At 38.5% G+C, this 15,646-nt stretch overlaps 1 protein-coding gene across 2 annotated transcripts in view; it reads right to left on the minus strand.

Moving 5' to 3' along the window:
- slc4a3 (solute carrier family 4 member 3) overlaps positions 1-15,646 on the minus strand; it is a 37,779-nt gene that overhangs the window by 19,038 nt on the left and 3,095 nt on the right. For both annotated transcript variants that reach the window (XM_038273029.1, XM_038273027.1), the window contains exons 2-7: positions 12,399-12,544; positions 10,703-10,883; positions 10,393-10,528; positions 3,081-3,264; positions 2,287-2,392; positions 2,022-2,206 (exon numbers count right to left, since the gene is read on the minus strand). In XM_038273029.1, the coding sequence (XP_038128957.1) occupies positions 2,022-2,206; positions 2,287-2,392; positions 3,081-3,264; positions 10,393-10,528; positions 10,703-10,883; positions 12,399-12,544 (938 nt within the window). The remainder of the gene's footprint in view (positions 1-2,021; positions 2,207-2,286; positions 2,393-3,080; positions 3,265-10,392; positions 10,529-10,702; positions 10,884-12,398; positions 12,545-15,646) is intronic.

Consider the following 15,646-nt stretch of genomic DNA (forward strand, 5'->3'; position numbering starts at 1 on the left):
AAGAAACATACATAATGCGGTTTTTGGTAACAGGATTTCTGTATATGTGAAATTTCAGAAAAACATTGGCAGCTGTTCTTGCCATTGTGAGGCTGCCCGGCGTGTGTGAGGGGTTCTGTAGACGTACTGTATGAACACTGAGACTGTGATGTGAAGGTAGCAGAATTGTAAACTGGTTATGATAAATGAGACAGGATCGCGTTCAGAGGTGAAGTGGCATAAACTTGGGGAAAGTTGTTAGCTTGGATCTGGCGGAAGGACCAGAAATTTGTGTATTTGGGTTTGCCATTGTGAGGCACCAACAAGACTCTTAGGGCAGACAGAAAATAAGATGTCAGCCTGAACCAAAACAACTTTTTTCTGTCTGAATCTTGCTCCAGTGCATGGCCTTGGGTGTATATCTTCAACTCCTCGTGGACATTATGTAAACATGCTCCCTCTGCCTCATCCCCTCCATTAATACTAGGGGTGTAAATAATAATCGTTTTGTATCGATGCATCGATCCAACAGCCGACGATCCGATGCATCGCAAGAGAATCGATTCATGTATTTTTTTTCCCTCAGGTCTATTTCTATTCATTTGCTCCTGGACATAATTCTCCTCCCGTGCTGCGGTGGTGCTAAACCTATTTTGCCCTCCTACCTTCCTGGTTATACTCTTACAGCAGTGTATTGCAGTAAGCTCTACACAGACATTTTTGATTTATGCCCACTATTGAAGCATGGTCTGAGCTACACACTGTGGGTCTAGATACGGCCGAAGGGGTGAGGAAGTGGGGGCGAGTTTAGTCCGACGACGGAGGGACATGAGGGCCAAAAAGAGCGGAGATCCAGGTGGAAAAAGGGTCCCAGCGTTCTCGCGCACCTCGCTCCTCTAGCGGGTCAAACTTCACGAGTTGTTTTCCGCAATTTCGGTCATAAAAACAAAACAAGCCGGCGTCTGTCTGCGGCACTGTTTGCGGTCAGCTACAATTTGGGAGAGGAGCAGCAGAGCGTCTGTGGAGGGGGCGGGGATGTCTGGAGCAGAGATATTGAATTGCACTCATTGCACTGATTTTGTACAGTATTTTATGATGCAAGACCTTTCAGAATCTATAACAGAGGGGTATAATTATTTTTCAGTGAATCAGGTTTTAATAGGAATAGTTGGAGTGCAACTTTTCTACTTCTGTTAATAGCTGCTGGTTCTCAAAAAAAAAATGCATAACGATATTACTGCTTTCATTGATTTATTTCAAATTTGAAACATTGTCTAGCCTGTAAAAAAAAAAAAAAAAAAAAAAAAAAGAACCAATTAATTGAATCGAATCGTATCGTGGTGTATTCTTGAGTATCGAAAACAGTCAAATCGTTGGGTCCGGAAATCAATAATGAATCGAAACGCCATGATGGATGTGATTTACACCCCTAATTAATACATCTGTAAACCTGCTCTGTGTGTGGCTGTCTGATGAACATTACATTATACTATCAAGGAAAATGGTCTATGGGAAAGCTTTTCATTGACTTACTTTGTAAATACTTACATGCACGAATACATGCTCATAAATATGCACACCCCTATACCACATTCACCAACAACCCACACTATGGTTTTTTTTACATCTATGTTGCTTCCTTGTGCTGAGGATTTTTGCAATCTCAAACTATATCCTTTTCTTCCTCTAACCCTCTAACCTATGTACATGAATTATGTGGTAAATGTGCTGGAAAAATGATCTAGAAATAAGTACAAATTTCTTAAATTAAGTGTATTTACCCTTGATTTGAGTAGGTAAATGAGAATGCCAATGGAATCAGTATTTTTACTCTTAAAATAAGATAATTGGACAATATTTACTTGAAATAAGACAATGCAGTTGTGTTTTCTTATTTTAAATCTAAATTGTCTTTTTCCATTGGCAAGATGTCTCTTTTGTCTCCTCAATTCAAGAACAAATGCACTTATTTTAAGAAAAAATGACTTATCTAGACTTTGATTTTTTTGCAGTGTGGGTTCAGGACTTGTGTATTAATTTACCTTGTCAGACATTAGAGTGGCGAACGATCGCCCAATCTCATGATAGTCCACATTAGACTGGCTGGGACCGAGGAGGACAAATATAAAGCGAACGGGGACAGGAACCTCCAGCACAGATTCCAGAAGGACGGCCTCACTCAGCCGGACGAAGGCCATGGCAGGCTGCTCCAGGAACTCAACACAGCCTGGGGGGGGAGCAAGAAAACCAGTCTTCTTATCACCATTACTGGCAGAATAAATAGCTTTCAAAAATATGTGAGCTTACCAACTAAAACAATGACAGCTTCAGCATCTTTAGGAATTTTGGCAAGCAGCTTCATGGATCTGGCTGCAGCTGGATGATGCTCCGGCGGCAGAGGATGGAGAGATTTCTTGGAAAGAACAATGGAGAGATTACCCAATTTACTGCCAGCTCCAACATGATGTTCCACAGTGACAGTGGGGTGAGACAAGGAACTGTGGGAACCTCAGATATCTAATGTCTTTATAACTCTCATTTTAAACCACACGCATGTAAAACTGCTTTTTGTTTGAAGGAACTTTTCTTTCCTTTATTGTAGGCTGGTTTTGGTTTGCCAGCTCTGGAGGGCTTCGAGAATATTAAGTTTTCACAGTTAACATATCAAGAAGCCTTAACTGGAAGCACCTGTCTGCTGACTCAGACAATAATTCAAGACATATGGCCCAGGGAGGCTGGCTGTCTCCAGCTTCATGATCTACCTACAGAACATCTGACTCATGGACTCAAAGAACAACGTGAGAACCTAACATCAGGGTGATTGCTTTAAATTCTGAGCTTATTGGTGGTTCTTTATTCTTAATAAAATCCAGAAACTACAACAAGACAATTCATGGACCCTTTTATCTCAGACCATTTAGATAGCTGGCTTTAATTATCTCAGTGCACTCTTGTCAAAACTGGTTAATCACCATTTCTAGTCCTTTCATAACATAAAGACTTCTCCCTCCCTGCTCCGTTTCATCTGGGTCACTGCTTTTCTTCGCCCACAATTCCCAGATTTCTCTCATGAGCTTTTGATGAAATCTTTTTTTGCTTACAAAGAGGCTGACGAACACGTCCTGCTTGGGGTCATAGATCGGCCCTTTGTTGTCATGGTGCTCATCGTGCTCTTCAGCCACCAAGGGCAGGTTGGTCTCCTGGACATGGTTGTGGTTAAAGCTGCCATGAAGACTAGCCGACGACTGGTGGCGGTGGAAACGATGCTTCAGGTCACTTGGATGGCTGTGAATGATGGAGCAATTCAGAGATCGATTTTGACCAGATAAATCCATCCATCCATCCATCCATCCATCCATCCATCCATCCATCCATCCATCCATCCATCCATCCATCCATACACCAATGAAGCAGGACAAAAATAAAAACACTGTTCAACTGCAACAGTCAAATAAAGAAATGGATGTTTGTGCACTTTTTATATTCTAATGAAAATCAGACATAGGTTGTGTTGCTCTAATCCGGTCATTCTCCCAAAGTTGCTGCTGATCTGGTTAAAAGAGTAAGTTGCACAGCAATAACCCTTGGTGTGAGGTTGTACAGCGACCGTGAGCTTTATGCTCAGGTTAAATTAGGGGTCAAGTCCCATTTTTTTACTGGCCAAAGTCAAAAATGTTGCTTTCCTAGGATCACTTCAGGATTTCAATTCATGATTTCATCAAGTTGTTTAAACTATGCACTTTATGTCAGATCAGGACAGTTTTCACTTGCAGAACTCCTGTTAGACAGGACCAAATGTTTTCCCACCACTACACAAGCTACAAGCTTGTTTCTGGTCTGATATTAAAGTTCTAGCCTAAGAGTTGCCTAAGAGTTTCTGTCTGACCTTTTTCATCAGCAATATATACCCTCACTGACCTTCAGGTCAGCAATTCAGTCATTGATGTTGATTCCAAAGCCGAAAAGAGAGGGTTAAATGGTGACTTCAAGAGTGTCTACAGTCGCTGCACCATAACAGTTGAATCATCTTCTTTTCTAGATCAAGATCAAGAGGACTTATTTACTTTCTGTTTTTAAATCATCTCCCGAAATACATTTTTCTCCATTCTAGATATTGGTGTTTATTCTTACTGTTGTTTATGGTTTGTTCGCTTGTTTTTTTTTTTGTTCAGTTTTTTTTTTTTCTGTTTTCTCTAACTGTCATTTTTGATTGATTGTTTTGGAATTGTAAGTTTTTTTCCTCTTGTGTTTTATGTGATTTGTGTGTTTTCTTAGGTCTACAACACTTTGTTTACCACTGTTCTTTGTAAAGGGTTGCATAATTAAACTTAGAGCTGAATAAGCCTGTATCCTGTATGGCCTCCCAAAATGGTGCTCTGGTCACTATTCAGCTGCACTGCTTTGCATTTCTTATTATAGAGTCATTTATCATCTTTTTGACTCTAAAATGTCAACAGGCTAAATGCATTTTTGGTGGAGAGCTTTGTGGGACAATGCACAACAGTGAAATTACATCAACATCTGCTGATTTAAAGACAGCAATGTTTCTAGGGACAACAATTCAACCTGAAGAAAGATAATCTTTAACATAGTTTCTGATATAAAGGAAATTAATGAATAGATTGTGGGCAAGCCCTTGATTAAACCTCTTAACGTTTGCAATAGTGCATTTTATTTGATAATTTTTTTGGTAATTTCTTGAATAAAATTTACCCCAAATTAAAGCAATACTAATATAAAAGCTTGAAAACCTTGTCATTTATAATGAAACCTAAGCAGAACAAAATATCTGCCCTTTAACTATATTATTCTTGTTTTCTGTGCACAACATGATAAGAACATTTCATCACCTCTTGGACATGAACATTTCCCATTAGCTCAGTTATTTCAACAGTTTCATTACATCACTACTCAGTCCACTGGTTACATCACCTCCACCCTGAGGTCCACATGGACCTTTAAGACCCTGCGTGAAATTGGACGTGACATCGCCCCCGGACCAAAGACAAAGCAGTCATGCTGAAGTCAGCTGAGCTCAGGATGTCCCAGCAGGGTCGTTAAAGAGCTCTGACTCAGAGATGAGCTAAATTTCAGCAGCACCTAAATACGTCTCTGACCATGTCATAAATCTTGTCCCTCCGATTGGTGATGATTGATGGCACCGTTTGTTTTTCCCCCAGAGGAGCAGCCTGTGAAACTTTGGGAATTATGTGGAAAGACAAAGGAAGACAGAATGAGCATGTGAGGACCAGCTGTTAGTTTGTTTCACTTTCTTCCATCTGTCATGGCACTTTGTCTGCATATGTGTTAATACCCCCTAGCTATTTCTTTTGCTTTTTTCCAGCATTTACTGAACTCTGCTCAAGTAAGTATGTGCTGTTGATTGGAGGTATGGCTTAAGTTAAAGATGATACTACATCAGTAATAACCTAAAATGTATGGTCCAGAAATCTAGAAGCTCAAAATACTGGAAACCCATCATTATACATTTCCATATTTCCAAGACGCAGAAACCCAAGGAAGCCAACAATAACCTGGACTGGACATCTAAGCAGACAGAGCCCACAGTCAGAGCAAGAAGCTCAAGAATATGACCAAAAATTCAAGAGCTCAATCTCAGATTCTACAGGCCTCAGTCAGCTTGTTTGAGGTTACAGGTCATGATAAGGAAGTCTGGGTTCATATCCCAGCTGGGGGGAATGAGATGCCAGTGTGGATCTTTAGGCAAGACCCTTCATGTTAATGCTAGTGGTTATCTCAGAGGCTCAGGCCCCACTCCCAAGGACTGCCACTCTGGCTCCCTGAGCAAGACCCTTTACCAGGTGCCGCACAAGGCCCACTGCTCTGTAATTGTGACAGTATAATGAGAATAAAAAATGCTGGGGGAAAATGATAAGACATGGCAGTTTGGAGGGGCTAAAGGAGAAATCAGCTTCTCTCTAGTTTAAATTAAGTAAAAGACCTCTAGAACAATTTACATCTTGAATCGTCTCAGTTGACTTCCTATAATTCCATAATGTCCCAGCTATCCTAACATTGTCATTCCAACTTGTTACCAATCATCTCATCCTTGGCTGTTTCTCTCATACACATACATTCTGTCTTCCTCCATATTGCTAACATTTCTCTCTGGTTTGTTCTTCATCTGTCTTGGCCCTGCTTGTGACTTCTGATAAATGGTCTACGGCACAGGGGTAAGTTTCTGAAAGACTGGTGTGGACATGTCCCCCGGTTTTTCTGTCCCTTTTCAGCTCATTTACTTTAGCCAAAGGTGACAGATGTTGGGTGCAGCTATCTGTGTTCAGAGGTTTTTTTTTTTTTCTCTCTACCGCTGCTCCTGTGTCCCTCCTCTCGGTGTAACATCATCGGATCTGTCGCTTTGAGACATCTAATTTGATGTCACATTTCACTGTGTACAAAGTAGCTACGTGGTTGGAGGACAGACACAGCATTAAACAGAAGCTACTTCAATGTATGTCTAAGTAAAAGTTAGGAGACGGGTTGGTTAAAAAAATTGGAGATGCCACCGAAAAATCTGTTCATTAGACATAGGGAGATGTTTCAGTTAAAAATGGCAACAGATTATAAGTTTATACAAGTTAGTATTATAATGCAAGAAGTTTGAGAAAACATAGTTTAAATTGTGTGTTCTTTTTTACTATAAAAGCTTGGCTTCTCAGAGCACCATGTCTAACAGCCTAAAATGAACATGTCCTCTTATTGTACAGACAGAATCAGACACCAGAGCTTCTACATATCCTGAAATGTTCTTTCTGGCATCATTATAGAGGTTTATAAATCTTTTTAAACAGAGCAGAGAGGGAAGTAGGGAGAGCTGCAGATTTAAAGGTGAAACAGATTTACTGGGATATGCAACATGCAATAAAATATATCCCCAAGTTATCAGAGAGTTTACAAGAAAAAAATATGCTATGCTATATTCAAATTGCAGCATATCCATATTTTTCTGGATGGATGGAAATGAAATTGTACTTCTAGGGATGCAAGATATATCCATTTTGGCATCGGAAACAGGTGTTATTCGTTTCTTTTTTTATACATTAATGTTTTTGGGCCCTATATATATAATGCACTAAAAAGCATAACTATCTATAGATATCAGTGCATTAGGGTTCTCTTGTGTTCTCAACAATAAGAAAGCATTCAATAAATTTATGTTTGACCTAATTTTTGGAAAATACAAAAACTCTATTGAAAGCGTTCCGGTGGAGTAACTGTAGGTTATAGGCCCCTACCAAAGTGTCCCCACCAACTTTCATTACAGTTACACCCTTGGTCGACGGTACTTAAACTAACCCACAGGCAGGACTTCCACCTTTTATCTTATGATCTAGAATCTCTTGCCATTAGAACCTGAAATGCACAACAATATTTCTGACAAAGTCAATTCGTTTTTGCTCCAGTGTGACGGCCATCACTTAGTGAGTCTTTATCATTACATAAGAAAAAATCAATACCTCGCCATGTGGTAGCTCCCAGATTCATTGATCGGCTCAGTTTAGGACACATTCCATTCAAAGCATCAATCAATGAATTAGGATGAGTGGAGACTGCAGATCTAACAAAGCTCTGTTTAATTTCATGATTTGTTTGTTGCAGCATTTTCTGGAGAAACATCACAACCCTTTAGCAGATTTTTCCACCCTGGTACTCAGAGGTGGAAAGAGTACTAAAAAATTGTAGTTGAGTAAAAGTATCTTTGCCTAAATTTTACTCAGAGTAAAAGTAAAATTACCCATCTCAAAATTTACTCAAGTAAAAGTAAAAAAATACTTCATTTAAAATGTAATTTGAGTAAAAGTTACTTAGTTACTTTGAGTTATTTAATGCAAAAAAAGGATGAGTCATGAATCGAATTGACCACAAGGTGTTTTAATCAATTTCAGGGCATATTTCAGTGGACAACCACAAACAAAGTGCAAACAATTTTCAGTCCCACTGTTCAACAGACAACACCATGATAGGAATAAAGAAATTTAAACTACGGTTTAAAGTTTTCAAAATGCACACAAAATTAAATGCCCAAAAGATACCAGAAATCAAACTAAAACGCAACAGGATCCCACTGTTATTAACAAGCTCCTCATTTAATGATTTTAACTGACACTTGTTTTACTTTAATAGTGATTTTTAACTGTCACTTATTTTACATCAATTGTTTATATGTTTGAATTGTGTAAATAAAGTGTTGTTAAAAGTCAAAAGTCTTCTTCTATTTTTTAATGGCGATTAAGTGTCAGTTCCGTGACACAGGGGTTTAAATTTCCGGCTGTATTTTATTTTTTCATTTTTTTTACTCAGTAACATGAGGAGGTTTTAATTGCAGCGACGTAAAACTACTTAGGTTAAAATTTACTCGAGTAAAAGTAAAAATGACGTATTTCAAAAACTACTCAGAAAATTACAAATTACTCATAAAAAGTACTCAATTACAGTAACTTGAGTAAATGTAATTCGTTACTTTCCACCCCTGCTGGTACTTGGTAATTCCCAATAATCCTGCTGACTACGAAACAAGCAGCTCAACAGGTTTCCTTTAAAGACCTGTTCATGCTGAGAAATGGAAGGACCAAAAACATGAAATCAGCAGATAACAAAACCTGTGGCTTTGAAACGACTCCTATTCTTGAAATGAAACCACGGCGATTATCACCAGTTTATTCAGGAAAAACTGTTAGAACCCTGCAGGGTTTCAACTTATCATTCCAAATTAATTTAAATCATTTCAGAAGATGATTAGCCTCGTCTCATAAATGTCACAGTCTGGAAATTCCTAGGTCGGTCCAGATTGAACACAAACCTCGGCAGGAGGAGTATTTATCTCTATTAGTTTTTACTCATGACTCCCTTCTTCACAAGGTTTATATCATGATGAAGCGAGAAAACTGACGAAAGGTTAATTTTCCTCAAATGTGCTTCTAAAAATCTGTTTAAGATCATTTTGTAATAAGTCTACTGAATGTTAGCAGCAAAGTGACGGGTTGGCAACAACTCTGAGCTTTAGGAAGGAGTCCATTTTACAGGAACTGCTGAAGAGCCTTGCAATTTTGGTCCAGCTTATTCTCTGTGAATGAGGTAAAAACTCTGCTGCCATGTTTCAGTTAAGAAGAAATGAACATTTCGCTACTCAATTCTAATACTGTCTTTAAACTGGGAGGTTTAAGATGCAGCTTTGTCCCCAAACATGATCCTTAATGAAACGTTTCATAGGCAGATATCAGTTTTATTTTATCAGTTGTTTGATACCTGTAAAGAAAACCTCAAAGTGTTTCAGTGAGCATCTCCACTTCCTCTACCACAGAAATTGAAGATGGATTGGAGATATCACATGATGATCAAAACTGACCGATATTCAGATTTATCGCAGGCCAATCAGGGGGAAACTGAAAGAATTTAATCTTTTTCTGTTTAGAAAATAAGGCTGAGGGATAGGTCGATCTAATCCATTGATTCAGGTTTCCCTTTTATGAGGATTTTACTTCAGGAAAAAAAAAAAAATGCTCCCTTGGCGTTTCATATTTCAGAGCAATGCCAACCTTTCACTTTTGCTTTTAAGATGAATATTTGAAACTGATAAACTTGCTGGTTGTGTAATATCGCTAGCTATTATCATTTATTTATCTATTTTTTCCCCAGCTTTTATTGTATTACACTGTCACAAGTACAGAGCAACGGAATAAACGCCCGGGGAGCAGTGTGGGGTTAAGGGTCTTTTGCTCAGAGACGCAGAGTGGCAGACTGTGGGAGTGGGGCTTGAACTTGAAGCCCAACTCTAACCACTAGACCGTCGCTCTTCTTCACTGTGAAGGAACCTGTTAACTTGTTTTACAGTTAAAAAACTTATAATTGTATATACATATGTATAATATTTACTGGGAATCAAATGAGCGTACAAATAAAAACAGAAACAGGTCCTAATGCAGAACCTTGGGGTACCCACAGTTGTGTAAAATCAGAACTCTGATTTTGATGAATGTTAAAGCCATCATAAATACAGTTGTAGCCATTTAAAATTTCCCCATTTTCCTTGAAGGGCCCTTGGCTGGTCTCCTACAATTCCTTTTTTAAACATCAATCTTTGTATGAAAATTATCTTTAAGTCATGCTTTGTGGACATTAAGATCTAAAGAGGAGCATAATTTCCTGTTCAGACCTTGTAATTCAGTTAAAGGGTGGAGTCAGAGTAAAAAATATGAACACCCAGGAGAAAGCCAGTGGCTAGAAGTTGGAGGGGATTTTGATGGGAGTCGCAGGGCTGGTGTTTGACTGAGAAGGGCCATTTTGAATGGCTGCTACTGTATCTCCCGTAACGCTATGGTCAACTATTACGATAAAATGAATAAAATGAAGAAAAAAAAAAACGTCGGTAGATGCATTAGTTGGCTCACTGACCTGTGCTTGAGAAGCAACGCGCGAAGGACACTCGGCCTGTCCTCTGCTCTGATCTGGTCGGAGATGATCATGGTCTCCACCACCAGATGGACAATGCCAGGCAGAGTGCTCTGCTCAAGATCCAGAAGGATGGCACCTAGAAAGAAGAAGAACAATGTAGTTACTGAACAGCAGCAGAGTAATCAATTTAACCCGTTTAGAGACCAATTTCAGTCTACAGGTTAGTAGCGCTCAGGTAATAATACATAGGTAAAATAGAGCGTGTTACTGTAAGCGCCTACGTTGTGTTGAGGATACAGAAGAACTTTACCATGCGTGATGGTGCGGCGGAGCTCCAGCAGGCTGCGGAACGACAGGGAAGCTACATGAGGTTTGCCCCAACGGTCTGTTTCCTCCTCCACATCTTCCTCAAACTTGATCCAACGTGCTCGCTCCTTCCAGCGCATTTCATGGTCCTTCTCCACAATCAGCTCATTGAGCTCAACAAATAACTGCAGACGGAGCAGAACACAAAAGATTTAACGATTGAAAGACTTGGCAAAACAGCAACACATTTGTAAAGGTGCTAGAACCGGGCTTTTTCGGTGTTAACTGTGTAAGAAACTCTGAAAAGAAAAAGATGGCCCCTATTTTGTTCTCAGTTATTGTCAAGAAGATTTTGCGTCTGATTGTTATTATTTAAAATTATAAAATAATGGGGCCTGCAGGTTGGTGCAGTGGATAGCGCTGTTACCTTGCAGCAAGAAGCGTCTGGGATGATTCTCGGCCGGGTTATTTCTGCATGGAGTTTGCATGTTCTCCCCATGCATGCCTGAGTTCTCTTCGAGTACTAGCTTCCTCTTCAGTCAAAAAACATGACTGTTAAGTGAATTGGCTTCTCTAAATTGTCCTTAGGTGTGTGTGTGGCATGGTTTTGTGTCTCTGTGACTCTCTGTGTTGCCCTGGGAAACTGGCAACCTGTTCAGAGTTTTCTCCGCCTATCGTCCATAGACTACCGGAGATAGGCACTGGCCCCACCACCACCCTGATATAGACTAGGCGAGAGAAAATGTATGGATTGATTGATGATAAAAACAATATCTTTCAAAGATAAACTGAATAAATACTAAAGAAAAATAAATCTATTTCAATCAACCTGGCCCTATATTAAAATTTAAAGCCCATCTTGATCATAGTCACATTTTCTTATTTTCAAGGACCTTTACAAAAAAACATGTTTGACCTTTAAATGAAATTAATGTTGAATATTATCTCTACACCATAAGCTTGCTTAAAAGGGTAATTAACTTTTGAGTATTGCTGTGTGAGGAAAAACCAATCCTGGTACTGGTAAAACAAGCAACAATTACGGTCCTACATAGGGTTACAGGAAGCACCTACTATGACCACGCTGAGTCTGCCCAGCAATCAACCACAACCCCCCCACCATTTTCTTGCAGTTCTAAATGTCAGGATTAGGTTGTGATGTGAGGACCCAAATGCAGAGACAGGGAGGCAGAGGTGAGTTTCTTGATGATTTAATGAAGACTAAACAAATAACTGAGACAGGTTTCCAAAATAATAAAAAAAATCAAACATGAAAACAAAGTCAAACAAACCATAAACCATGGAGACATTGGGGGTGGGGGGGTAAACTATCATGAGGAGGAAGACTCAGAGAGATGGAGTTGGAGGAAGTTAGACGAGGAACCAGCACTGAGGAACTGAACAGAGAGTGTATTTATGGGAGACTGAAAAAAAGAGAGGACTGACGAGGAAATCGGGAGCAGGTGTGAACAGAACAGGAACGGAGTTAGGGAAAAAGGAGAACACAAGAGGGCAGCAGAGGGCAACAAATAAAAACCTGAAAACTGAAAATAACCAGAAACACAACAAAAGAATAAAACCACTAAATCCAGAAAACAAGGAGCAAAGTAAAACTGAGGACATAACATAACAGAACCAAAACTCTGACCCTAAATGGACATTATTTGTGCATAAATGTTAAAAACATAAATGCCGCAGACCTCATGCGTTTTCTTAACTCCTCCCCTCTTCTTCTTCTTTATGCTGGATAACGGTGTGGAGCTCATGCTTGACCGTGACATCTGACATCGAGAGGACTTCTTCACCAGATGGCGCCGTACGCCCGGGTTGTCCTCAAATCTGTGACCTGAAAAATTAAGCAGCTATTTCAAGTCAAAGGTCTAAAAGGCAGCAAAAAACCAGTCTGCATAAATTAGCAAATCCTTACAAAAACGCCTCGTCAGAGCACCAAATGCTTCTGATCAATCTAAATAACCTGAGCTAAAGATGTCCATTCATTAGCTAAAGCAAGAGCTCAGACTATGCCAAGGATAAATCTCACTATACAGAGGTATACCAGGGAGAGGATTCTGAATTTGTGCTTTAACACTTTACTTAAATATTTAAGCATTTCAAGAAAATGTATGTAAGAAAAAAAACTTTAAAAACGTAATTTCTGAAGTTATCTCCAATATAGAAAGAAATTTAGTTTTACTTGCAGTTTGATGTTATACTTTTTTAAAATTTTAATATTGCACCTGGAATTTACTGTAAATGTAGGTATCATGCTAATTGCCAACAATGGGCACTTTACTGCACTGTGGATTGAAAAAGCTATACTGCCATCAGAACTAGTGTTTAAATAAGTAATTAGAAGATGGCTGAGTACCAACAAACGCTCCGTATAATTTAAAAGAGCTGCATAGCTCTCTTACTCTTTTATCTGTTATCTGTTCATCTGGTTGATTGTGTTTCATGGTGATGTGTGTATTTAAATTCTTGAATCTGGAAGAAACCTGCTCTCTTGTTGTCTGCATTGTTGTATGTAAAACCAAATAGCAATAAAGTCTGACTTGATTTGACATCACGGTAAAGCAGGAGTGCAATTAGTTTGAACACCAGTTTTAGGAGATAATTGTTTTCTCAGAGCCCCTGCTTTTAAAAATCTGAAGCCAGAGAATATCTGTGGTTGGAAAGAGACATCCTGATGAGGTGAGGGGATAAAAACTGTTGAACATGTGTCAGTGTTGCTGTTACAACATGCATTCAATCAGAGTTTATTGCCTTTGGCTAATCATGCAGCACTTTGTCTTGGGATAAACCGTTTATAAAGATAAGCTATAAGCGGAGGATGCAAAACTTCTGGATCTCTCTCGGCCCCTGAGCAAAACCCCTAACCTCAGAATGCTCCCTGCATTTTAGAAAATAAAGGGAAAAAATAATAAAAAGTTAATATAATGTCATCTGGGTCTGTACAATTGCATGAACCATTGCATGACAGAATAGCTTCAGTGTTCCAGTTTCCAGAAAATGATGTAGAAAATGCTGCCAAGACACCAACATTGTTGAAAGAGCTGCAGGAATTTCCAGCAATGGCTTGCCAATGTTCTACATGTGACAGCCATCTCTTGTTTTTTCTTATGTACAGGCTTAGGAATTGAGTTAGAGACCTAAGGTCCTTTCTTAGTGATGAAAATATAACTGGATAAAATCCCCCAAAACATTTTTGGCATAAAAACAACAACAAGGATCATTAAACAAAAACCGCACAGTCAAACATACGACGATGTGCACATTTATGCAACTAGGTGGAAGTCGCTTATTAGTTTTTCCTCCAGATATGTTTTTAAGTTGGATTGTAAAGCAATTGTTTGACATTATTTGCAGAATAAGTTTTTAAATGATCCATAATAGAAAAAAATTAATCGTATATCACTGGAACTTTTTAACTTGAAAATGTGACTTTTGACAACCATTTCTGCAATAGATCCTTTGTTTTTCTGATCCATCCATCCATCCATCCATCCATCCATCCATCCATCCATCCATCCATCCATCCATCCATCCATCCATCCATCCATCCATCCATCCATCCATCCATCATTTTACATGTTTTCCACCATATCTGGACTACCTAAATGTCATTTGTCTGCTTTAGGGTTTTGTTAACTCCTTAAAGCTCATTCCTACCAAGCTGTCTGTTTCATAACCTGTATTGGTAAAATAAAAGCTGAGATCATTAGAGGAAATATGAGGCCTTTTTTATTAATAGATTTGTGTGTGCCATCTCATTTATAACTTCAATTAAAGGACATTTAAATGATAAGAGGGCTAATAAAACTCAATTTAAAGACTAGGGAGAAGTTAGGCCTATTATACCTTTCAATAGTTTTCGATATAGGGACCCACTCAGCTAATGTGTAACACTGTACTAAAATATTACGTAGCCTAAGAAGCTGCAACTTTATTTATACTTCTCTGATAGTGATAACAACAGTTTGGTTTCCCTCAATGCAAACTACTTCATAAACATCTCCTTTAGACGTTATGCTCAACCATATACCAATTAATCTGCATTTAAGCTACTTTGAATTCACATTTAAGGTGTATAGTATGCTGTTGCACATTAAAATAAAAACCTAGAAAGGCATAAAGAGGATGTTATTTGATAACAATACATTTTTTAGATGTAAAAATAGGCACAGCCTCTCTGGGTACTTAGCACACAAACTGGTTTGAGCTGCAAAATTATACTTTTTTCCCCTTTCTTTCAAATCCACCTACTGCATGCGTGTGTACTTAATGCAAATATTTATTATATAATTAGAATAATCGACTACTCATGAATATTTCTGACCCAATTTAATTTGTTTCCATATAGTGTAATTGTGTTCCTGTAATAAATAAGATAGTCTATTGATATAAAGCTAAACTTTCTAAAATTAAAACCAGTGTTGTAAAGTTAGATTGGCTCATTATCTTTATATTCCAAAGTTTCCTCATTAAAATTCAAACCGCACTGATGGCACTGCCTTTCAGAGCAGGTCCTCTATCAGACCCACTCTTGATGTATCTTTGGCTTATAACAGGTTTCTTTAAATCTTAGCAATCAGCCCACCACCTTTACTTTAGCACTGCTATTGGTAGGAAGACCAAGAAGCTCGGTTTTTGAAAAATCTAGCAAAACTTTTTGATGCCTTAGGATTTATTACCTTGAATTTGGTTTAGTCCAACTTTAGTTGGAAATGTTTAACAGTGTAACAGGGGAAGAGCCATAAAACCTTAAAGCAACAAAAGTTGCATAACTCTAAATTAATATAGTGAAGTAGGGTGAAAACAATGAAAATTCAACCAGATGTGTAAAAGATATTGAAAAGCTGATAACTATGTGACAAAAAATAAAGAACTTGTTATAATACGGTTAGTAGTGATAGACAGACTGAATCATAACTTTGTTTTTCCTTTTCTA

This window comes from Cyprinodon tularosa, unplaced genomic scaffold (assembly GCF_016077235.1).
Source record: "Cyprinodon tularosa strain WSP-4 unplaced genomic scaffold, ASM1607723v1 ctg851, whole genome shotgun sequence".
In the NCBI taxonomy this organism is placed as follows: domain Eukaryota; kingdom Metazoa; phylum Chordata; class Actinopteri; order Cyprinodontiformes; family Cyprinodontidae; genus Cyprinodon; species Cyprinodon tularosa.